Here is a 24233-nt window from a genome sequence, read left to right on the forward strand (position 1 = left end):
TAATAGCTAAAGATGCTTACAGACAGAAAAAAGAACTACCAAGGAAAATAGATATACAGATAGTTAAAACAGTTAAATATTTAGGAATTCAACTAATGGCAAAGTGTGTAACAATTAAAGAAGACCATTATTATAAATTGGTGCAACAAATTAAAAAGGATTTGGAGAAGTGGAAAAATCTGCAATTGTCATTGATGGGAAGAATAGCTACTATAAAAATGAATATCTTGCCAAGACTATATTTATTTCAAACAATACCAATAAAACTGGGAAAAATACTTTGAAGAATTAAATAAAACAATATTAAAATATATTTGGCAAGGGAGAAAAGCAAGGATAAATTTGAAAATGTTGCAAGACTCTAAAAATAGAGGTGGTTTTGGGCTACCAGATTGGGAATTGTATAACCAGGCCTCAATACTTACTGGATTGGCTTGGATTGGATTGGATTGGCTTGGATTGGATTGGATTGAATGGATTGAATGGATTGGCTTGAGGAACAAAAGACTATTGACCTCAGAGGGACATGACTCAAACTAGGTTGGTATGCTTTTTTATGGTATGGAAAAAACAAAATACATAGCTATTTCCAAAGACACTATATTAGGAATGCATTATTATTAATATGGGAGAAAATTAAAGAACAACATTATTTGAAAATACTGGTCTGGCTCTCCACAATGGATGCACTGATTTATCCAAATGATATAGAGAATGTTACCAGATATAAAGATATTTTAAATGAAAAGGAAGAACTTAAAACTAAGCAGGAACTGAGTGTCATATGGTGGTCATGGTGGTCATATGTGCAGATACAATCTAGATGTGAGAAGGATGTTAAAATGTATGTGTCAGCCTCCACTTCAATCCTCACATATTTTTGTACAATTTATATTCAGTAGTGTCATTATATAGCGGCCACTCCCCCTTACTGCAAAACTATTAGCATTTTATGACTGCACTGAGGAGGAGGTTCGAGGACCCCGTGGCAGAGCAGAAGGCCAAAGTCCGGATGAAAACCATCAGGCAAGGGAGGAGACCAGTGGCTGACTACAGCCAGGAGTTCAGTGATCTGGTTCCCCTGATGAGAGGATGGTCGGAGGTGACCCTTGTGGACATTTACAAAGATAGCCTGAATGGAGATCTGTATGAATTGTGCCGGGCACGGGCTTCTCCAACCACGTTGTACGGCTGGTACACCCTGGCGGCGGAGATGGAAATCGAGCTAGCGAAGGATCATGGCCGAAGAGAGCGCGCTGGAAGGCCAAACCCTGCCCATTTTGCTAGAGGCCCTCCAAAGGACAACCTTATGTCGAAGAGTGGGAGGCAACGCTCGACTGTGTGCTACAGATGTGGAAAAGAAGGCCACCGAGCAGCTGACTGTTGGGTGAAGCTGGTGCCTAAGATGACCTCTAGTGGTGAAAAGGAACCGGTGAAACCAGCTGCTAAGGCGCGAAAGCTGGCAAAAGTGGGAGAAGGCGTCGCCAAGAAGGCCACTCCCATCAGAGAGGAGCGTGGAACACCAACCAAATCTGATGACAGTGAAACCACGTCAGAATCTGATGAAGATCTTCTGGTGCGTTGGACACAGGGTCCTTTGAACATCCCGGTCAAATTGCATGTCCCTTCTTCGGGTAATAAGGGAGAAATGCTAGTGCTCCTAGACTCTGGGTGTACTAGGTGCATCATCAGTCCCGAGGTGGGAGAGAAATTGCAACTAAAACTGAGAACCCTACGTAGGCCCATAGCCTTTGCCCAGTTGGATGGCTCTGTGGCAGGGGAAGGGCCCGCTCATTTTGTAACAGAACCCATAGAAATGATGATGGGAGACCATCGTGAGGTCCTAAACTTCATAGTAGCCCCGGGGATGGACCAACCTCTGTTGCTAGGCTTGTCATGGCTGCGGAAGTGGAACTCCCATATTAACTGGAAGACGGGAGTCTTACATTTCCGCTCTAAGACGCTAAGAGGGGAGAAAAGAGACACCAAAGAGGAATCTACCGTGGCCATGCCCCATGACGTGATGGGGGCAATGACAGAACAGATAGAAGGGGAGGAGAGGATCCCTAAGGAATACTGGGACTTGCGAGAAGTCTTTAGCAAGAAAGCATCAGATGTTCTACCTCCCCATAGGCCTACTGACTGCGCAACAGACATACTTCCAGAGGTAAAGCTTCCAAAACCAAAAGCTTATCCCATGACCCAAAAAGAATTGGGGGAGCTACGTAAATTTATAGACAAAAACTTAGAGTGGGGGTTTATCCAACCAGCTAGGCCTCGTGTGGCCGCACCAGTGATGTTCCGAGAAAAGAAAGATGGCTCTTTTTGTCTTATAGTTGACTATAGAAATCTAAACGCAATATACGCCAAAAACGTATACCCCATGCCGCTCATGAAATACATGTTAGTGCATCTAGCGAAAGGAAAATTTTTCACCAAATTAGACTTACGAGAGGCTTACTACAGAGTTCGTATAAAGGAGGGGGATGAATGGAAAACCGCTTTCAACTGCCCCCTAGGATGCTTTCAGTTTCGAGTACTGCCGTTTGGTCTGCAGGGGACGCCCGCAGTTTTCATGCAACTAATAAATGAAATACTCCATCAACACTTGTTTAAAGGGGTTATTGTTTACCTTGACGATATACTTATCTATACAGAAACAATGGAAGAACATATTAAACTAGTAAGAGCAGTACTCAAAAAGTTATTATCCGCAGAACTTTATTGCAAGCTATCCAAATGTGATTTCCATCAAACAAAAATAGACTACTTAGGGTACCGCATATCGGCGGACGGATTGGAAATGGACCCAGAGAAAGTGAAAGCTGTCTTGGAATGCCCCCCCCCCCATGCACACACAAACAGCTGCAAAGTTTCTTGGGATTTTCGAACTTTTATCATCAATTCATCCCCTCCTTTGCTCAAATTGCTTTGCCAATCACCAACCTCTTAAAAACTAAAGGAGATACAAAGCCTAAACCATCATTACCTCTCTAATTACCTCTAGGGCCGCGGTGTGGCGCAGGCTGTAAGAAGCCTGTTATTAAAACACAGCTGCCTGCAATTACTGCAGGTTCTAGTCCCACCAGGTCCAAGGTTGACTCAGCCTTCCATCCTTTATAAGGTAGGTAAAATGAGGACCCAGATTGTTGTGGGGGCAATAAGTTGACTTTGTAAATATACAAATAGAATGAGACTATTGCCTTACACACTGTAAGCCGCCCTGAGTCTTCGGAGAAGGGCGGGATATAAATGTAAACAAAATAAATAAATAAATAAAAATAATAATAATGGTCAATGGAATGTCAAGCAGCGTTTGAAAAGTTGAAACAACTATTTGCTGCTGAACCTATTTTGAAACACCCCGACATGTATGTTCCTTTTGTTGTACAAGCAGATGCTAGTGACGTAGCGGTCGGAGCCGTTTTGCTCCAGAACAATGCCGATGGTAAACTACAACCTTGTGCTTTCACTTCTCGTAAATTGACTGAAACTGAAAGAAGGTGGGCTATTTGGGAGAAAGAAGCATTTGCAGTTCATTGGGCTCTTCGCACTTGGAGACAATTCTTAGAAGGTTCCAACCATCCTTTTGAAGTTTGGACTGATCACAAAAATCTGGAAGCGCTAAAAACTCCTAGAAAACTTTCACCTAAACAAGCCCACTGGGCTCAATATTTTAACCGTTTTAATTTCACTTTACATTACATTCCCGGAGGAAAGAACTTTTTGGCAGATGCTCTTTCACGTCTGCCCCAATACAATGGTACACGCTCCGAGGTGGTACGCCCAATACTTCCCATTCAGCAATTAGCAGCTCCGGCTATAACCCGAACCCATACCAAAACCGAAACGTCACTACCAGATGAATTAACTAAGTTATTTAAGGAAGCTTTGAACTCAGATGATTGGTTCTTGCCTCATTCGCACGAATGCACACTCCGTGATGGACTAGCTTGGATTAGAGGAAAACTATATGTTCCTCTATCACTCAGAGAAACCATCCTACAACGATGCCATGATGCTAAAATGGCAGGACATTTTGGTTTTGTGAAAACATTGCACCTTCTTAAAAGACAATTTTGGTGGCCAAGTCTTAAAAAGGACATTCAATCATATATAGCAAGTTGCCCTGTTTGCGCATCATCTAAAAGGCCTCCAGGAAAACCTCCTGGATTACTTCAAACAGTAGCCCGGCCAGGAGCTCCATGGAAAGAAATATCCATGGACTTCATAGTGGAACTACCCAAAAGTGCAGGCAATAATGTAATCTGGGTAGTCACAGACCTGTTCTCCAAACAAGTCCATTTTATTCCATGTTCCAAGATACCTTATTCAAAGACTCTGGCAAAGTTGTTTGTGCAACACATTTATAGACTCCACAGGGTTCCTGAACGCATCTTCTCAGATCGAGGAGTTCAATTCACTTCTCAGTTTTGGAAAGAGATTTTGCGACTGATTGGCTCTGCCCAAGGATTAAGCTCCTCCCATCATCCCCAGACTAATGGAAGTTGTGAACGCTCGAACTCGGTACTAGAACAATATTTACGTTGTTACATTAACTATCAACAAGACAATTGGGTGGACCTACTACCTTTTGCAGAAGTAGCCTACAATAACTCCATTCATAGTAGCACTGGATTTACTCCTTTTAAAGTAGCTTCAGGCCAAGATTTTGTTCCCATCTCAGAACTCCCAAAGGAAAAAACCACGGTTTCATCATTGTCAGAATGGATAGATCAAATACAAAGCACATGGAAAATGACTCGAAAGGCGATTGATGACGCCCACCGTGCACATAAAAAACAAGTGAATAAAAAATGATCCCCTGAGAACAAGTACCAAGTTGGAGACAGAGTTTATCTCTCCACCAAATATTTACAAACCACTCAGAAATCTAAAAAACTGGGACCTAAATATGTGGGACCTTTCCCCATAGTGAAAATCATCAACCCCGTGACTGTACAGCTTGATTTACCAAAAACACTTAGAAGAATTCACCCTGTTTTCCATGTGAGCTTACTGAAACCAGAACACATGTCTACTTTCCGTGCAAACCATACACCTCATCCTATACCAATTCTCATAGAGGGCGAACAACATTTTGAAGTGAAAGAAATCTTAGATTCAAGAAAACATAGAAATAAAATTCAATAGCTTATTGCTTGGAAACACCTCCCTTTGTCCCAAGCTGAATGGGTTAACAAGGAAGATGTTCATGCTTCAGAAAAGATAGCACAATTCTATAAAAAATATCCTGACAAACCCTAACTTTTCTCTTTTCTTTTCTAGGACTAACGTCCTTGTTGCAGGAGGGCCGAATGTCAGCCTCCACTCCAATCCTCACATATTTTTGTACAATTTATATTCAGTGGTTAGAATGTAAATGGTTCTTTGTGTAATGTAAATTAGTTTAAGGATATAAGATGTATTACTGCCCTATTCAGGGTAAGGGAAGAGGGCCCTTTAGGAGTGTCGTCTGACATAACAGAAAGGGAGGGGTGATTAACGGTTGAAATCAGCAAGAATGTTATAGCGTGGGTTTTTCAACAGAGACTGCATTCCTAAAATGATTAACAGCTAGAGACCGGCGGAAGAAGATTACCACGGGGGCCGAGAAGGAGCTGGCATTGGACCAGACCAGCCTGACCTCCTGAGGAGAGGAGGGACTAATGGGGGGATATGGAATGTTAGCCATATTTTGTCTCAGATTCAACTTTATACTGCTGCAGTCATGATGTATTTAGTAAAAGTACTTTTCTTTATTTGCAAATGAAGTCAAGGTGTATTGTTTCCTAAATATAATCAGAGGCAGCCTGACAGTATGGTTTATATAGAGAATTAACAGAATTAGATCAGATATTAACAGATATAGATGAAAAATTAATAAAGAAAACATATAACTATTTGTTAAGTATTAAGATTGAAGATGAACAAGTAAAAGAGACAATGGTAGTATGGGCTAAAAATTTTGGCTATTCGACTGAGTTAGATCAATGGCAGAAATTATGGGATAGAAACTATAAATTAACAATGTCTACTGCATAAAAAGAAAATATTTATAAAATGTTTCATAGATGGCACTTTCCACCTTCAAGTTTAGCAAAGATGTTTAAGGATAAATCTGTAAAGCAGACACCTGGTTTGTACTATCATAGGTGGTGGACATGCCAAAAAGTGAAAAAATATTGGACAAAAATACATTCATGGTTGGAAAAAATGATAAAACAGCATATTGATTTGAAACCAGAGACATTTTTGTTGGGCCTTTTACCGGACAAATATAATAAAGGGAATGTAGATATGATTTTACATGTACTGACTGCAGCTAGAATAGTATTTGCACAACAGTGGAAAAGTGAAGAGATCCAAACAGATGAAAAGGTGATTAAAAATTACTAGAATGTGCAGAAATGGATAGGCTAACACTTATAATTAAAGAAAAGAAAGAAACTGAATATTTTTTGACTTGGGACTTTTATCAATGGTTAGCTGACAAAAACAGGAGCTAGAAACAAGGAAATATATGAAAGGACTAGCGATATAAGGAAGGTATGATAAATTGGTTAAACAAATATTATTCTTATTATTAATACTATTATAACTGATACTAATGCAATGAATACTGTTGTAAACATTTTTGACTATTATTTCCTAAAATGATTTGTACCCAGACAACACACTGTTCAATTGAAATTGCAATTTTTATATGTTATAAAATAAAATAAAAACGTATATATATAAAAAAAGAAGCAACAGCAAATAAATGAGAATCTACCTTCAGTGCTTTCAATTTTTCCCATAGAAGATTTTTCGGCACTAGACTGATTTACAGCTTCAGCTGGTGATGCTCGAATTCTTTGACTAATATTGTCCCGCTGGCTGTCTTTAACTTTTGCTGTTTTCTTTTTAGGAGTTTCTTGGTTCAAGTTTGAAGTTGTACGATTTTTCATAGGAGAAGCTGGATACATTCTATTAGTTTTGGGAAACTGTGGATAAGTCTTTGACACTGACCTAAAATATAGATTTCAAATAATTCAGTTTTGCCTTATAAAACAAAATCAAGACAATAGTAATTAATTAGCCTTGGCTATTTTTCTCAATCTTTTATATCAGGTTATGAATGAAACATTAAGCTAAAAAATAACACAAGGGAAAATAGAATTGAGTTGGTTTTGTATTTTTTTTTACAAGATGACAATACAGAATAGATGCAGTTTATATAAAATGGAATGAACAACAATTCACTTAAAAACAGATAGCACGTAGCAACAATAGAACTTAGACTTATATACTGCTTTACAGTGCTTTATAGCCCTCTCTAAGCAGTTTACAGAGTCAGCATATCTCTCCCAACAATTTGGGCCCTCATTTTACCCACCTCAGAAGGATGGAAGGCTGAGTCAACCTTGAGCCTGGTGAAATTTGAACTGCCAAATTGCAGTCAGCCGGCAGTCAGCAGAAGTAGCCTGCAGTACAGCACTTTAACCACCGCGCCACCGTGGCTCATAAATGAAACAATTTTACTGGTACAAAGTCATGAAACAATTTAGCTATACCATAACCATTAACATCATTAACAAAAGCAATAATCTAAAGAGATAAACATTGAATTTGTGACAGATATACAATTTTGGAGTTTATATCCATATAGTTATAAAATTCCTTTAAATGTAATTTGTGTGGGGATGCAGCCTGATAATTAGTTATTTCAGGTGAAAACATTGCTGAATATATTGAAAGTACTAGACATCTAACTTTAACTGGAAACAGGTCTAATAAGTGGCAACCATTTAAATCCAAAATGAGCCACAAGATGAATTATTGGATTAACCCTGTAACCTAGTTTTAGAAGTGTATTGGTATTTTTCTATTAATATATAAAACAGGACTCAGCTTTAATATTAAATAAATACATATACACAAACAGTCCTGTCTGTCATATATCATTTATCAATAGCAGAGCCATTTTTTTTGTTTTAATATAGAAAAATAGAATAGAATAAAATAACACTGTTAGAAGAGACTTTGAAGGTTCTCTAGTCCAACCCCCTGCTTAGGCAGGAAACCCTACACCACTTCAGATAAATGGTTATCCAATCTCTTCTTAAAAACTTCCAGTGTTGGAGCATTTACAACTTCTAGAGGCAAGTTGTTCCACTGATTAATTGTTCTGTCAGGAATTTTTTCCTTAGTTCTAGGTTGCTTCTCTCTTTGATTAGTTTTTCCCAGTGCTTCTTGTCCTCAGGTGCTTTGGAGAACAGCTTGACTCCAGTGGTGGGTTGCTCCCGGTTCGGTCTGGCTCTTGCAAACTGGTAATGGCAGCGGGAGGCTGCGCCCACCCAGCCGGACGTCATCACGGATGATCTGCGCATGTGCGCGCGAGCTCCTGTTGCGAACCGGTAGCGGAGGTAAGTAGAACCCACCCCTGCTTAACTCCCTCTTCTTTGTGGCAGCCCCTGAGATATTGGAACACTGCTATCATGTCATCCCTAGTCCTTCATCAGATTAGACATACACAGTTCCAGCAACCGTTCTTTATGTTTTAGCCTCCAGTCCCCTAATCATCTTTGTTGCTCTTCTCTTTCTAGAGTCTCAACATCTTTTTTACATTGTAGCGACCAAAACTGGATGGTCACCATGAAAGAAAGACATATAACAAAGCTTTTAAATATGCATCTATGTATGTATGTATGTATGCATGTATGTATATAGAATAGAATAGAATTTTTTATTGGCCAAGTGTGATTGGACACACAAGGAATTTGTCTTGGTGCATATGCTCTCAGTGTACATAAAAGAAAAGATACGTTCATCAAGGTACAACATTTACAACACAATTGATGATCAATATATCAATATAAATCATAAGGATTGCCAGCAACAAGTTATAGTCATACAGTCATAAGTGGAAAGAGATTGGTGATGGGAACTATGAAACGATTAATAGTAGTGCAGATTCAGTAAATAGTCTGACAGTGTTGAGGGAATTATTTGTTTAGCAGAGTGATGGCCTTCGGGAAAAAACTGTTCTTGTGTCTAGTTGTTCTGGTGTGCAGTGCTCTATAGCGTCGTTTTGAGGGTAGGAGTTATATGTGTGGAAACAGAGAGGAGAAGGAGGAGAGAGAGAGAGGATAATATATAAAGATGTGGGGATGAAGCAAACTGTTTAAAATTTATTCAAAACATCTCTGATCAAAGCTATTTATGCATAAAGTAGTATTCCTTGGTATTTATATACTAGCTGAATACCCGTGCTCCGCTACAAAGCTATTTGATCGGGTTTGATAAATCGACATTTACGGCTTGAAAATTAATGAGTAGTTACAATCAGCCTCGCCTCTCCCCTTCTCTCCCTCAACCTTGCCCCACAGAAGCCTCCCCTATCCTATCCAGAGGTGAAATTCAGCAGGTTCAAACAGGTTCCGGAGAACAGATATGGAAATTTTGAGTAGTTCGGAGAACCGGCAAATACCACCTCTGGCTGGTCCCATAGTGGGGTGGGAATGGAGATTTTTTACACATTGGCAGACCTACCTTGTATATTTTGCAGTATACATTCAAAAAAAATCACGAGCAAGTTAACAAGCTGCCAGCTCTTTGATGAAATTACATATAAACGGGCTTACTAAGGGAGGAAAGCACACTGAGATGAAAACATTGAGTTGCATTTTTTGTAATAGTTCTTTATAATGGGGCTAATAATGCTGTCCTACAAAATTAGGATATTATGCTCACTTAACAGCATGGCCTCAGTCATGAGTATACATGTGAGCAAGGACACAAGATGATGAGAAAGTAATCAATAATTTCACATTTTGGGTGGCAAGGGCAAGGTTGAGAGATTAGCTAAAGCAATCATGGACAGAAGAAGAAAATAAAGGAAGGCATTATTTTAAATATAATTGCTACCGTCAATATCATTTTGAAGAAGGAAAATTTGACTTGTATCAGATGGAATGGTTTGGAAGACCCTTGTTAAGCAAGATGACTGAATACTTTTGGTAGTCAGGACATTCTCACTGGCAAGCTCTAGGAGTTACCTCATATAGTTTGGCTTGCACTTGTAGAGCCAAAACTAGAAATAGCACCTGTATCTGCTTAATACTGCTGCTATTTTCTCAGTATAAATCTATTAAACATAAACTTGGGCAACAAGAATGCAGATCATTTCTGCAGAGGAAAATATGTTTTACTCTGCATGATAAAAACAACACACTAAAATAAAAACTGCGTACATTTAAGCTTATTCAGAGGACAAAAAGAATTTACAAAACATTCTTACTTTGGAGTTGTGGGCGAAGCTGATTGTTTAGATACAGCTGCTGGAGATTCATATTTTTTAAAAGGAGATCCAAAACCAGATGTGCCAGGTGTTGTTGACTGTTTCTTTTTCTTCTCATTCTTAAAAAAGATAATATAATTAGATAATCTGAGAAAAACAATTATTCAGGATATATATGTAGATGCAAACACACATATTGATTCCTGTTTAAATATACACACATAGACCTGCCTTTTGCATAAGAAAATATCACACAAGTTTGAAATTTGTATATTCGCTATCCAAACTCTGAGCTTTAAGAACTTTTTAACTTACTTTCCTTTGTGCATATAGTACCAAAATCAAGCCTGCAAGACCATTCAAGCATCCATTAATTGAGAGGGAAGAAACCTTAAGTTTAAATACCTGAAAGTATAAATATGATTAAATATGATTAAATAAAATAAATAAATAAAATAAATGTCCTTTATACTCCCAATGGGCAATCATGTATTGTGTCTTCATTCTTAATTGCTATACAGATTTTAATCAAACCAAGCCACATCAGTGATGACAAGTCAAGCCAAGTGTGCACTGCCAGAAGATTTCCAGTTCCAGAATCCTTTCAGTTCAGCTTTCATTCCTTACCATTATCACTCCAGAAAAAACAGCTAGAGAAGGATCTACACAATGACTAAAACACTTCAGCAATTCCACAGACAGCTCGCTAAACTACCAGTTTCTTGCTCCAATATTTGTCAGACTTTTCTTAACTAGAAAAAAATCCCTTAAAGAATAGTTTCCAAAGATTCAAAAATTTAAATATGTTTATTTAAGTAAGCGTAACTGCTGTGCATCAAATACAAGTCCTGTTTATAGTGAAACCAACATTTGAATTTGTACCTTTTTCTCCCACCCAAATCAAGCAATGATATTTCTCTCTTTTGAATAATAGGGATGATTTCCACATTTTTATTTTGATAAGGAACCAATCTGGTTCTAAAGGTACTTACTTTTGACTATGTGAGATTTGCAATAGTTGTCACAGTATTAAGTAGTACTTCAAATAAACCAGTTAGCCCAAATGATGAATCAAGTAGTCCAACAAGTGGAAAAGAATTATCATATGCAAGGCCATTTTCTAGTAGAGACCTGCTGCCAGTACAGTATAACTCCCATGCCTAACAATTTCCAAATTAGAAAAAGATGACAGGGGTCAAAGTATTTTGCTGCCTATTTCGCTCAATATAAACAGTGGTTTAATGTCTTAGATATACAAACCAAGGGAAGAACAGAAAGAAAAAAATAGGAGCACATTTTCTTCCTTATTGTTCATTGCAATTTATCCAGTTTTCCACTAATGGTTAAGCAGATCTGTGTTAAGGCTATCATTAGATTCTGGGTTGCCTCAATAAATGGTTAGGAGGACTTCTGGTGGCTCCGCTTCGTTAATGGCAGCCTATTTCAGACCGCCAATTCTGTGTGATTCTGTAGAGCCACTCAGACAGCGTTAATCTGCTGTCAAGTGGCTTGAAAACCTCTTCCCTCGGGCAAAGAGGGAGAGGTGAGCATTCGGGCTGACGTAGAGCCCCCAGGAAAGCCCCAGGAAGAGTCTGGTGGCTTGGTGGGAACGCTCCTTCTGTAGCCCGAAAAAAGCTCCGGAATCCGGAACGCTTCTGCCAAATGGCGGAACAAAACGCAGCGTCCATCTCCGTGACTGAAATGGATTACTGAAGGACTGCTAATGCGGACAGAGTTGAAACAGGAGCGTTGGCATTTGATTGTAAGAAGATTTTAACTCCCTGACAGAGAATGTATTCGTAGTCAAGATTGGAGATGATGAAAGGAATTGGCGTTTTGTGTATTGAGAGTAAATGGCGTTTTGTGTATTGGAAGTGAAAGCTAAGGAAATGCTTATTACAATTGCTGGCGTGGAACCTTTAAGAATATAACAAGATTTTTTTTTTTAAATGGAATTTTTTTTGTCTCTTTTTTTTATCTTTTTATTACAGTGTTTAAGAAGAAAAGTTTACTAAATTTTTCTTTTTTCTCTTTCTTTTTCTTTTCTTTTTCTTCTTCTTGGTATTACTTAGTTTAAAAATGGCTTTTAAGCAAAGAAATTTAACTACTTCTAAAATATTGGAAATTTTTTCAATTCAGATACAGAAATTAAAGGAAGATATCAAAGAAGGTCTAAGGAATTTTTTACAGGAGCTTATGGAGGCTCATCTTTCAGAAACAGATCAAAAATTTAATGAAATGGAGAAAGAAATACTGGATTTTAAAGATACGGTGGAAGAGCAGAGGAGGGAGATGAAAAAAATTAAAGGAATCAATTACCCCATTATTGCTATCTAGTATTCAGACTGAAGAAAGACTGGAAGAACTTAACCAAATTAATTTAGATTTGCAAAGGTAGATAGACGAGGTTCAAATTAACTTTAATTTAGAAAATAAAATAGATGATATTCAGGTTAAGGTAGATAGGGCAGATGAAGAAAGGGTTATATTACAATATAAATTAATGGAATATGCTATAAGGGTGAGGGGATTAAAAGAATGTAAGGAGGAAAATTTGAAAGAGATTTTTACTCAGGCCTTTGCTCAGATAGATGGAGTGGAACCAGAAGATTTTGAAGTTAATATTGAAAAAATTTATTGTGTTAATTCTTGGTTGGCAAGGCAGAAGTGTTTACCGAGAGATGTGGTTATTTATTTTACAAATAAGAAGATTAGGTATGGAATTTTGTATTTTATAAAAATAAATTTCAAATATTAGGACAAGATATAATAATGATGAAGGAAATTCCTCCTAAAATGTTAAGAAAGAGAAAAGAATTTGCCTTTTTAGTGGATGAGCTTAAGAAATATCAGATATATTTTAGATGGGAGGTTCCAGCTGGCTTAACAGTGAATTATAAAGGAAGAAAGTATTTTCTCAATACAGTTTTTAAAGTACGAGATTTATACACTAACGTATTAAAGATTGGGAATCCTTTATCGATAGATGTTAAGTTGAATGGTGAATAGATGGTGGAAAATGTATAAGACAGAAGATAAGGGGAGGGAGAATGTTTAATTTTATTATATATGATTATGGTTAATTTTTGTAAAAAAAAAATTTTTTTTGTTTACATTTATACCCCGCCCTTCTCCGAAGACTCAGGGCGGCTTACAGTGTATAAGGCAATAGTCTCATTCTATTTGTATATTTTTACAAAGTCAACTTATAATGATTTATTTTGGATATAAATGTGTAATTTTAGGGGTACTATTTGATATATTTGAGGTATAAAGGAATAGGAAGATGGAATATTGTTTAATCTTGGAGGATAGATAGTAAAATTTAGGAATTTGGATTAAATATTATATCTGAGAGATGGATGTAATGTTATATGTTTAACTAGAATTTAATTGTTATAACTGATATATTTTGGATAAGTTATAGGTGTAATTTTAATAATGTTATTTGATATAAGCAAGGTAAAGTGAAGATTTTAATTATTACAACTGATATATTGTGGAGATAATATAGGATTAATAATAATATTTGTAATATTATTTGATGTATGTAAATGATACCTAAGATATGAAAAGATGAATTATTTTTTACCTTTGGAGGCTGGACAGTAAAATTTAAGAAATTAAGTTGGAAATATGAACTATTCTTGAGAGACTGCTTAATGAAGAAAGACATTATAGAAGAATCCTTGGTGAATATTGGAAGATGGAACGTTCTTTTGGTATTGATTTATGAAGATTGGATATCAAAAACTATGTACTTTATTGAAGAACAAACACCAACTCAATTGGAAATTTCTGAGAACTTTAGGAATGGAGTGGTCTGATATATGATGGATTGGAAGAAATGTATTTTCTTTGTTTCTGGAAGTGGAGTTGAGATTTTAAGGAGTGACTATGGATTATGATTTGTGTTATATTTTAATTTTTGATTGTTAGTTTTATACCCTGTATTCGGTTCTGGGAAGTCCGGGGGGATGGGGGGAGGGAGGGGGAGGGAGGGGGAGGGGGGTATGAGGGTAGAAAATGGATTGATGGTTAATGTACAGAGATGATTGAAGATGTATAATTAATGTAAGATCGGAGCTGCCTGGCTACCATTTCAGAATGATGGGAAGGAGGGAAGGAGAAGAGAGAAGGAGATAGGAAAGAGAAGAGGAGGAAGAGGAAAGGAAGGAAGAGGGATAGAAGAGGGAGAAGAAAGGAGTAGGGAGGAAGGAGGAGAGGATGTAGATAAGAGAAGGGGAGGATGGTTGTGGAAAGTAGAAGAAGGTAGAGAAGGGAAGAGAGTTAAAGGAAGGGGGTGGTGACCGGGCAGGTCCGATTATTTGTATATGATGGTACACTAAATATGTTACTCGATATGTATGTTAAAATAAAACTTTTGTGAAAAAAAATGGTTAGGAGATTGCTTTGAACTATTATGAAAATGAAATGCAAATTACTCACAGCTCATCTTGCCTTTAAGTAGAACATTCAAGATAGCTATTTACAAACTCTACATTAAACCAATGTGGTTCTACATGGAGTTGCCCTTGGAAAGCAATTGGAAGTTGCAGCTGGTCCAGAATAAACCAATATTGGCAGCTATGGGCATACCAGCCCAAGTAAAACTTCATGAGCTGCACTGAATCCTAGTAAGCTTCTGGGTACAGTTCAAGATCTGCATTATTACCTAAAAAAATTGTTCATGGGGTCTGATTATATGAGCCATCTTCTGTCTTCCATAGTTTTTACTTATCCTGTATGATCAGACAGATTTGGTGTGCTTCAGGTCCCATCTCTTAAACAATGCAATTTGATGAGACTTAAGAAACATGTCTTCTGCTACAGTGCCTGCCCTGTGGAAGAACATTCTCTCCCAGAAATTCATCTAGCTTTGAACTTGTTCAAAATATTTCCTTAAAATCTAATTTCTGGCCTAGTCTTGGATTAGAATGGATGTGGGTTCTTTGCATGGTTCATGGTTTTATTTTAGAGCGTCTGGTTTTATGACATTTTATCATGCTTGGTAGATCTGCAAAAAAGCTAAAAAATTATTTCAAATGCACACTTTGATATAGAGGATTTTAAAGATCAATATTCAATTGAAACCTCTACCTGGGAACATGACTAACTGAACACATACCCAGGGAGATATCTCCAAAGGATTTTTCCCTGTGTGTTGCTCTTCTTCCTTCTAACTGAAGGGACTGGTATCCCATCAGCTTTTATGACCCACCAGGCCAGGGTATGTCGAAGAACTTCTCCTTGGAACCCTTTAATACAGCTGTAAGTTGGCAGACAATTTCTAGAGTTGAACTCCAAAGCTGTCTGGATGCCAAAAGCTGGGAGGGGAGGGGTTGAAATATGTTCGGAGGTTGAAGAAGCAGTCATTTGGAAATTCACCTTTGAAATGGACAGTAAGTTATGCCTTCCTTTTTTTAATCACCTTCAACTATTATTATTCTATCGTAAATAGAAAGGCTCTTTCTAGCAACAGCCTGCTATACCTTTTTGAAGATCTGCGCCATTTGTGGGATTTCTTTTTAAAGAACAAGGAAGCTAAGGCAAGCCAAATAAAGAAGTGTGCTGTGAAAAAAAAAAGCTGACAGAGAAAGATAACGATTGAAGCCATGATTTTAATTTACTATTGTAGCAAATGGTAGCTTGATCTTCTTAGCTGTGGGTGGCTAAAATCTTTTGATTCTGACTAAAAGAAGAAGCCAAGATGGTGGACCAAAGTATTAGAGATATATTTGAGAGGTCTCTAAATAAAATATGCCAATTTGTTGACCACTTGTTCTCTGATGATAAAAAATCTTCTCAAAGTATTTCTGAGATGCAAACATGTGGAGAATGTTACCAAACTGCAGAGGCAACTTCACAAGTAGCTGAAAATGCAGAGTTTTGGATGAACCAGATATTAACTTTCACTTTCACCTTCCTTACTATGGTTCAAATGTAAACCTCTCAACACAACTAAAAGAAGAGCATCGAGAAAAAAGACAAATTTGGGCCTTTTTCTTTAAGGACATTAATAAGGTTGAGGATTTTGTGATAAAAAGAAAGGCCTACAAGTCTTTAACACTTCCAAAGAAGAAAAATATTTTACTCCATGAAGATAAGCTGGAAGGAGTGACTTAAAATTTAAGGAGTTAACTGGAATCAGGATGCATTTTTTTTCTGCTTGATATGTGCAACTGAAAAAGAGGTTTAACCCAAAATTTGAAACTGTATTTTTTTTTACATATTATATAATGCTTAAGTAACTCTTAAAGTAGGCAAAAGCTATTGAAAATGTATTTGAGAGTACCTGTATTAAGAGAAATTTAAAGAAAATGATGTATCAGTTTAAAGAAAAACTCTGTATGTTAAAAAGGATGTTTATAAAAGAAAAAAAATCTATAAGGATAGTTTGGAGGGAGGGAGCTAAATGCAATATTGAAGTTTAAAGCCTGTATGTTAAGAAGTCAAAGAATAAGATGTATTAGAAAGTTTTGATTTTTTTAAAAAGTGTTTTTTTGTGTGTGTTTTTAAAAAGTTTAGTACCTTGAAGGAAAGAGGAGGGTAAAAAAAAATAGTTTGATAATAGATAGTCAAACTAAATGGGATACCCTTATTTATTTATTTTATTTTATTTATTTATTTTTTGTCACAACTGTATATATAAGCATAAGCATGAAAATAACTATATAATATATAAGCATATATATGAGCATAAGTATGTAATAACTATATTAATTGGATATAATGAAAGGAAACAATAGGACAGGAACGGTAGGCACGTTTGTGCTCTTATGCATGCCCCTTACGGACCTCTTAGGAATGGGGTGAGGTCAATAGAAGACAGTTTTTGGTTAAAGCTTTGGGGATTTTGAGAAGAGACCACAGAGTCAGGTAGTGTGTTCCAAGTATTAATAACTCTGTTATAGAAGTCATATTTTCTGCAATCAAGATTGAAGCGGTTAACATTGAGTTTAAATCTATTGTTTGCTCTTGTATTGTTGTGATTGAAGCTGAAGTAGTCTTCAACAGGAAGGACATTGCAACATAATTATGCTTATGCAACATAATAATCAGAAGCTTTTCACTTTTATGAATGTCTAAATATCTAGCGAACAATAATTAAACAAAGCAAAACCCCCAAAATACTAACAATTCATTTCAAATACGAGAATGTTTAATGTAAGTTTTTTTTCGTAACACCTTTGTTAGTGCAAGATAGAAGAAAAGAAAGCAGAGATTTGTATTTGTATCTTTATCCTGGGGAAGCAAAATATAAACCAACATATAAGTTTATTTTAAAAAAAGATGTGAATTGGTAATTTCCAAACCTACCTGTGAGACTTCACTTGTACTTGCTCCCTTCATTGAATCTGACGTGGAAGCAGATGCTGCTTTCTTTTTCTCCACACTTCGAGTGGGGGAAGGCTTGTAAGAAGTTTTAAGAGGGCTGGCTGGTGCTACACAAGGACAGATATGGAATACTAAAGAGTTATAGTACAATAGCAAGTTCATTAGGAGACATAGACAAAGAAAGCAAGAAAAGGAAAGAAAAAGCACCATTTTATTAGAAACACCCAAACACATACTTTCTCAAAACATTAATGACTTGTCTTCCCATTTTAAACAGCCATAACATTTTTGCTCAAGAACATTAAGCGTATAAGCACTTTATTTGCAAGTGTTTAAGATTGGGACATTCAAAATTCTTCATTTTCTAATAAATTACTGCTATGAGTTAGTAAAGTCAGAAACACATAATATAACAACCTAAAAAAATGAATAGACATATAAGGTTAAAATCAGATCTGTTATCCCCAGTATAATTTTAATTATGAAAATTTAACTGGCTAGATGAATCATTTTAAGTCCTTCGTTTAGTGTTAACATGGTGAACCCTATATATTTTGAACTCCCTGTGTATTTTATGAATAATTTTCTAGATTCCTTAAATTTACTATTTTATGGGAAAATTTGTTTTAAGTAGCTAAAATATTCCTGAAGATATTAGCTTTACCTGAATCAGTATACCTCTCAGAAAGCATTAAAGTACTTCTGCTTCTGGCTAAAGAAGCTTGCGTGGGAGTCAATAGTCGAGAAATGATAAAAGTTTCCACTGGACTAAGGTGCATGCGATGAGCTGAAGGATGGGAGCAAATGCAAAAAAAAACCACTTTTAAAATGTGCAACTAAACATAAAAATAAACAAGATATACAAAAGAAATAAACAATTACAACAAAAAAATAAAGCTAAACATGTTTTAAAGTTCAAAACCTTTGATTTAATTCTTCAACAAACAACTTTTCATTGTGTAACCCATGTTAGATCTTGGTCAATCAAATAAATATATTAAATTAGTGTATTAGAATTCTATTAGAATTAGGCATAAAATGGCAAAACACTTTATTATTAAAAAGGATTGATATTCTTCCTAAATTTATGAAGCAATAGTCAAAAGTATAATTTTATGGTCAGCCTAATATTGTTCTTACCTACAATATTAAATCTTCTCTCATCTTTGATAGATGCATTGAAATTTGAGTCTATATATTGATCAGTATACCCTTGTGTGATATTCTAAGCACAGGTGATCAGGAAGGAGCATGAGAGAGCTATTTTGTTTGGGCCAAATTCATATATATTCTATATGAATTTTAGAAATCAATTATATGCGAAGACCAGAAGAAGCATGCTTTAAGCCACATTTAACAATAAGTGAAGAATTATTGGTAAAAACTTCTCAGAAAAGAGAACAGAAAAAGATGATTTCAGAGCAAACTGCACAAGATTAAATTTCATTTCAACCAGCACAAAGTCACCAGATAAGTGAAATCAAGTGCATAGAATTAGCAAGAAGCATATTTACAATAGACTAGAATAACAGAGTTGGAAGGGACCTTGGAGATCTTCTAGTCCAACCCCCTGCTTAGGCAGGAAACCCTACACCACTTCAGACAAATGGTTATCCCATCTCTTCTTACAAACTTCCAGTGTTGGAGCATTCACAACTTCTGGAGGCAAGTTGTTCCACCGATTAATTGTTCTGTCAGGAAATTTCTCCTAAATTCTAAGTTGCTTCTCTCCTTGATTGGTTTCCACCCATTGCTTCTTGTCCTGCCCTCAGGTGCTTTGCGGAACAGTTTGACTTTCTCTTCTTTGTGGCAGCCCCTGAGATATTGGAACACTGCTATCATGTCATCCCTAGTCCTTCTTTTCATCAGACTAGACATACCCAGTTCCAGCCATCGTTCTTTATATGTTTTAGCCTCCAGTCCCCTAATCATCTTTGTTGCTCTTCTCTGCACTCTTTCTAGAGTCTCCACATCTTTTTTTACATCGTAGCGACCAAAACTGGATGCAGTATTCCAGGTGTGGCCTTACCAAGGCATTATAAAGTGGTATTAATACTTCACGTGATCTTGATTCTGTCCCTCTGTTTATGCAGTTTAGAAGTGCATTGGCTTTTTTGGCAGCTGCTTCACACTGCTGGCTCATATTTAAATCGTTGCCCGCTAGGACTCAAAGATCCCTCTCATAGTTACTACTATTGAGCGAGGTACCACATATACTATACCTGTGCATTTTGTTTTTCTTGCCTAAATGTAGAACCTTTGTTGTGTATGTTCCCATTGGAGGGAATTTCAGCGGGAAAATATTTGAATCCTATTGGTTGTCAACTGATCCAGGTGTGTATAAAAGGAGAGCATCCTGCCTGTGTTTTCTGGTGAAGTCTTGCACTAAATAAAAGAGCTGTTGTCACTGGCCTGGTCTCGGGTCTCCTCCTTTACCCAATCTAACATTGGCGACGAAGGGACCCTCTGACCAGATCGGCCCGGGCCAGCTGAACGGCAAAGGGACAAAGGACAAAGAGAACCAGCCCTCCTGAGTAGCTTCCATGATGCCTAAATCCACCAGCAACTTGAGACCTTTTGAGCCAACAGAAGAATCCTGGGATATGTTCATGTCAAGATTTGATTGTTTCCTCGAGGCAAATGACAATCACCTACTGCCAGACAACCGGAAAAGGGCACTTCTCCTCCACAATTGCGGTCCGAGGGTTTTCAGAATGGCGATGGCTCTACTGTCTCCAAGACCAGTCCAGCAAGTCGACTGGACCGTCCTAAAGGACACAATTTGAGCTCACTACGCGCCGGCCCCATCGAAATACGCCCAACGCTACAAATTCCATCAGCGGTTCCAACTAGAGGGAGAATCAATCACGGACTTCATCGCCGCGCTCCGCCATGCAACCTTCATGGCCAATTAAAAGGAATCCCTAGACGAAGCCCTGCTAGAACAGTTTCTTTGTGGCATAAGGGATGTCCAGCTAAGACAACTACTCCTAGCAAAGCACAACCTATCGTTGCAAATAACGATTGATGAAGCTAAGGGGTACGAACTGTCCAACTTAGCCACCGCAAATATGCAACAGTCAGGGGCTAACAAGGCTCTGGCAGCCACACGGACTGCCCCGGTTCACTATGAATCCGCCCAAGTTGATCCGCCAGGTACCAGCTCAAACGAAGAGGGGGAGGAAGAAGACGAGGCAGCAGCAGTTTGCCGAACAGATCGTTCTCCCCAAAAGAGTGGATTCGCCTGTTCCAGCTGCGGGGGAGGCCATCAAAGGAACAACTGCCACTTTTGTGATGCAACGTGTCGCCGCTGCGGGAAGAAAGGCCATTTGGCCCAGGTATGCAGGGCTACGCTGCCGATTCAACCTTCCCGCCAAAGAGACCGTAAAGAATGGCGGCCAGCTAGCCAGCAGCCATTACCGCGCAAGCGCGAACAAAATGGCCATCACAAAAAGAGCGCAAATTCAAACCAAGTCACTATAGGCAGCGCCGGCACAAAACCAGAAGAAAAAACGTACACCATGGTCACCGTGGACAGACAGCGGATCAAGATGGAGATCGACACCGGATCACCCATCACCATTGTATCCTGGTCCACGGTTCATGAATTACTGCCGCACATAAAGAGGAATCAACTACAACCACAATACCTGCGAGTACGTGACTTCCAGGGGAACCGAGTCCCCATGGACAGCATTGCCACTGTAAACGTCGCTTACAGGCAACACAAAAAGCAGCTACCAGTCACCATCGTGCGAGGTGACCTCCCAAGCCTCATGGGCTGGGATTGGATCCGTCCCCTAGGAATCGGTCTCTATGGAGTGCTAGAGATCCAAACAGACTGCCAATACGTGAAAGACGACCTACTTCATGAATTCCAAGACGTTTTCGCCAGAACTTTGGGCAAGTACATGAAGACCCCTGTTTCCTTCAACCTAGACCCCGGGATTGCTCCCATTAGACTAAAAGCAAGGAGGGTCCCCTTCGGCCTTAAACCCAAAATAGATAAGGAACTGGACAAGTTAGTCCAGCAGGGAATCCTCGTCCCCATCGACCATGCTCGATGGAAAACCCTCATAGTAACTCCCATCAAATCCGATGGGTCTGTCCACATCTGCGCGGACTACAAGGCGACCCTAAATAAAGCCCTGCAGAAGAGCGCCTATCCAGTGCCAGTTGTGCAACATTTGTTGCACTCTTTGGGTTCAGGAAAAGTTTTCGCAAAACTTGACCTAGCCCAAGCTTACCAGCAATTACCCGTTGACGATGCCACAGCAGAAGCACAAACAATAGTGACCCATAGAGGGGCATTTAAAAGCACCCGTTTACAATTCGGGGTCAGTGTGGCACCCGGGTTGTTCCAAAATCTGATGGAGGGCTGTTACAAGGGATCCCTGGGGTGGTGCCTTATTTCGATGATGTCCTGGTGTCTGCTGAAAACCATCACCAACTAATGATTAGACTTTGAAAAGTTCTGAATAAGTTTAGAAATGCCGGACATCAACTAAAACGAGAAAAATGCCAAATAGGGGTGCCATCAGTTGAATTCCTGGGCTACAGAATTGACCAGGCAGGCATTCACCCCACTGAGTCTAAAATCAAAGCAATTAAGGAGGCACCCACGCCCACGGATAAGACAGAACTGCAAGCTTTCCTTGGCCGCCTGAACTTCTTAAAACAAAAAGCCACAGTGGCTGAACCTCTTCACAGACTGTTGGCTAACAAAATACCCTGGGTCTGGGGAAAGAAAGAAGCAGATGCATTTTCTAAAGTCAAGGGACTCCTGATGGAAGACAGCCTCCTAATCCAGTATAATCAAACTTTGCCTCTAGTCCTAGTTTGTGACGCATCCCCTTTTGGAGTGGGGGCTGTCCTTAGCCATCAGTTGCCAAATGGCTCCGAGGCACCCATTGCTTACTTCTCTCGAATTCTGTCCAGCCCAGAAAGGAACTATAGCCAGCTGGATAAGGAAGCCCTGGCTGCAGTATCTGGGGTCAAGAAATTTCACAAATACCTTTTTGGGAGACCAATCAAACTCGTTACCGACCATCACCCCCTATTAGGACTGTTGGCTGGGGACCGACCGACTCCTATCGCACTATCACCTAGATTGACAAGATGGGCATTTGTCGTGTCCCACTCCTCCTCCGACAGCCAGGTCTGGGAAGTCTGTATCAAGCGTGGCCACGAAACCTCTGCAGCTTTGCCAAATTCCTGTCAGAGTTCTCAGGGCAGGCAGGAATCCAAGGTGTGACTTCAGCAACCAGATGAGACTTTGCTTGACTCAAGGAATGCCAAAAATCAGATCCTTTATATAGGCCATGGGGTGTGGCTCCATGACTCAGCACTTATCCAGGCCTGCCCCTCCCTTCCTTTTGCTGACGTCACCTCTCCATTCTCCGGAAGAGAGGATCCGTCCACTGTGTCTTTCCGTCCTCCTGGTCTGCTGCCGGCAATTCTAGCTCGTGGCTGGCTTCGTGCTCAAACGCTGTAGTGTAGCAGCAAAATCCAATTGTCCAGTTACTGCCACAATTTGCCAAGAGATAGACTCGAAACCAGGAAGGTGAGAGAAAAAGACTTTATTGATGCATCAGAGCCCAGAGTGTTCAAACACCAAGATCTGGACTGCCCGGGAAACGCCCGGGCAGGTGGTTTTAAAAACCTCAATTCAAAAAGAGGAAGTAACTATGGAAAATTACAGAAAGTACAGTTTCATATCTTAACAATACATTTCATATGGCAAAAAGCACCTAATATCCAAATAAGGTAATGGTTGGGCAAATATCTTACACCACCCATATGGTTTCCTGTTATGTTCCATATCTTACAGGTTTCAGCAATATTCCCGTACAACTGACACTTTTAGTACCTCATTTATAATAAGGTTAAAAAGCAGACAATCAAAAGATATAAAGTATAAGCTTTTTTGAATACAAGGTGGATATATATGAGTATAGGTATCATTTTAAAGGTAAATTCCAATGCTCCTGCCTCAGTAGGAGGGAGGTTTGTTTGCTCATTCTGTCCGGGCATGGTGCCAGGGCTGGGGGCTGGAGGCATGCCAGGCCATTCCTCTTCATAATCAGACTCTGGCTCAGATAGCAGGAGATGGGAGGGGCCCGGCTGCAGAGAGGAGGGCGGGCGAGGCACAACACTATCCCTCACCGCAGGGTCCTTTCCCCGAAGCTGACGATCGGGATGCGGTTGGGCCGGGTTCTGCTCGTGGAAGGCCCGCAACAGGTCCGGGGCGTGGACGTCGGAGGCGTTGACCCAGGTGAACTCTTCCATGCAATCAAGTATTGGAAGCGCCCCTTCAGCCAGAGGGAGTCGCATACGCTGTGCACCTCGTACTCCTCCATCCCGTCCTCTTCGATGGCGCCAAGTGGTGCCGGGCGCCAGAGGGGACACAGCGGGGCTTCAGGGACCAGCAAAGACCGGTGGAAGACGGGATGGATCCGCATGGATCGCAGCAGGGTCAGCCGGGACAGCACCAGATTGATGACCGCCTCGACAGGGAACGGACCGAAGAACCGGTGGTCCAGCTTCTTTGCCGGCCGGTCGGACGGGAGATGCTTCGTGGAGAGCCACACGCGGTCTCACACTGCTAGTGGGG

At 39.2% G+C, this 24233-nt stretch overlaps 2 protein-coding genes across 11 annotated transcripts in view; one reads left to right on the plus strand and one right to left on the minus strand.

The window, feature by feature from the left end:
- PHEX (phosphate regulating endopeptidase X-linked) overlaps positions 1 to 24233 on the plus strand; it is a 739707-nt gene that overhangs the window by 448870 nt on the left and 266604 nt on the right. The gene's annotated exons all lie outside the window — the stretch shown is intronic.
- Positions 1 to 24233, minus strand: part of MAP7D2 (MAP7 domain containing 2) — a 153907-nt gene that overhangs the window by 78805 nt on the left and 50869 nt on the right. For 8 of the 10 annotated variants that reach the window (XM_058186698.1, XM_058186696.1, XM_058186692.1 and 5 more), the window contains 4 exons: positions 18285 to 18407; positions 17603 to 17751; positions 10283 to 10401; positions 6776 to 7011 (listed from right to left, as the gene is read on the minus strand). In XM_058186698.1, the coding sequence (XP_058042681.1) occupies positions 6776 to 7011; positions 10283 to 10401; positions 17603 to 17751; positions 18285 to 18407 (627 nt within the window). The remainder of the gene's footprint in view (positions 1 to 6775; positions 7012 to 10282; positions 10402 to 17602; positions 17752 to 18284; positions 18408 to 24233) is intronic. The other 2 variants (XM_058186697.1, XM_058186691.1) reach the window with 1 other exon arrangement.

Source organism: Ahaetulla prasina, chromosome 5, assembly GCF_028640845.1.
Source record: "Ahaetulla prasina isolate Xishuangbanna chromosome 5, ASM2864084v1, whole genome shotgun sequence".
In the NCBI taxonomy this organism is placed as follows: domain Eukaryota; kingdom Metazoa; phylum Chordata; class Lepidosauria; order Squamata; family Colubridae; genus Ahaetulla; species Ahaetulla prasina.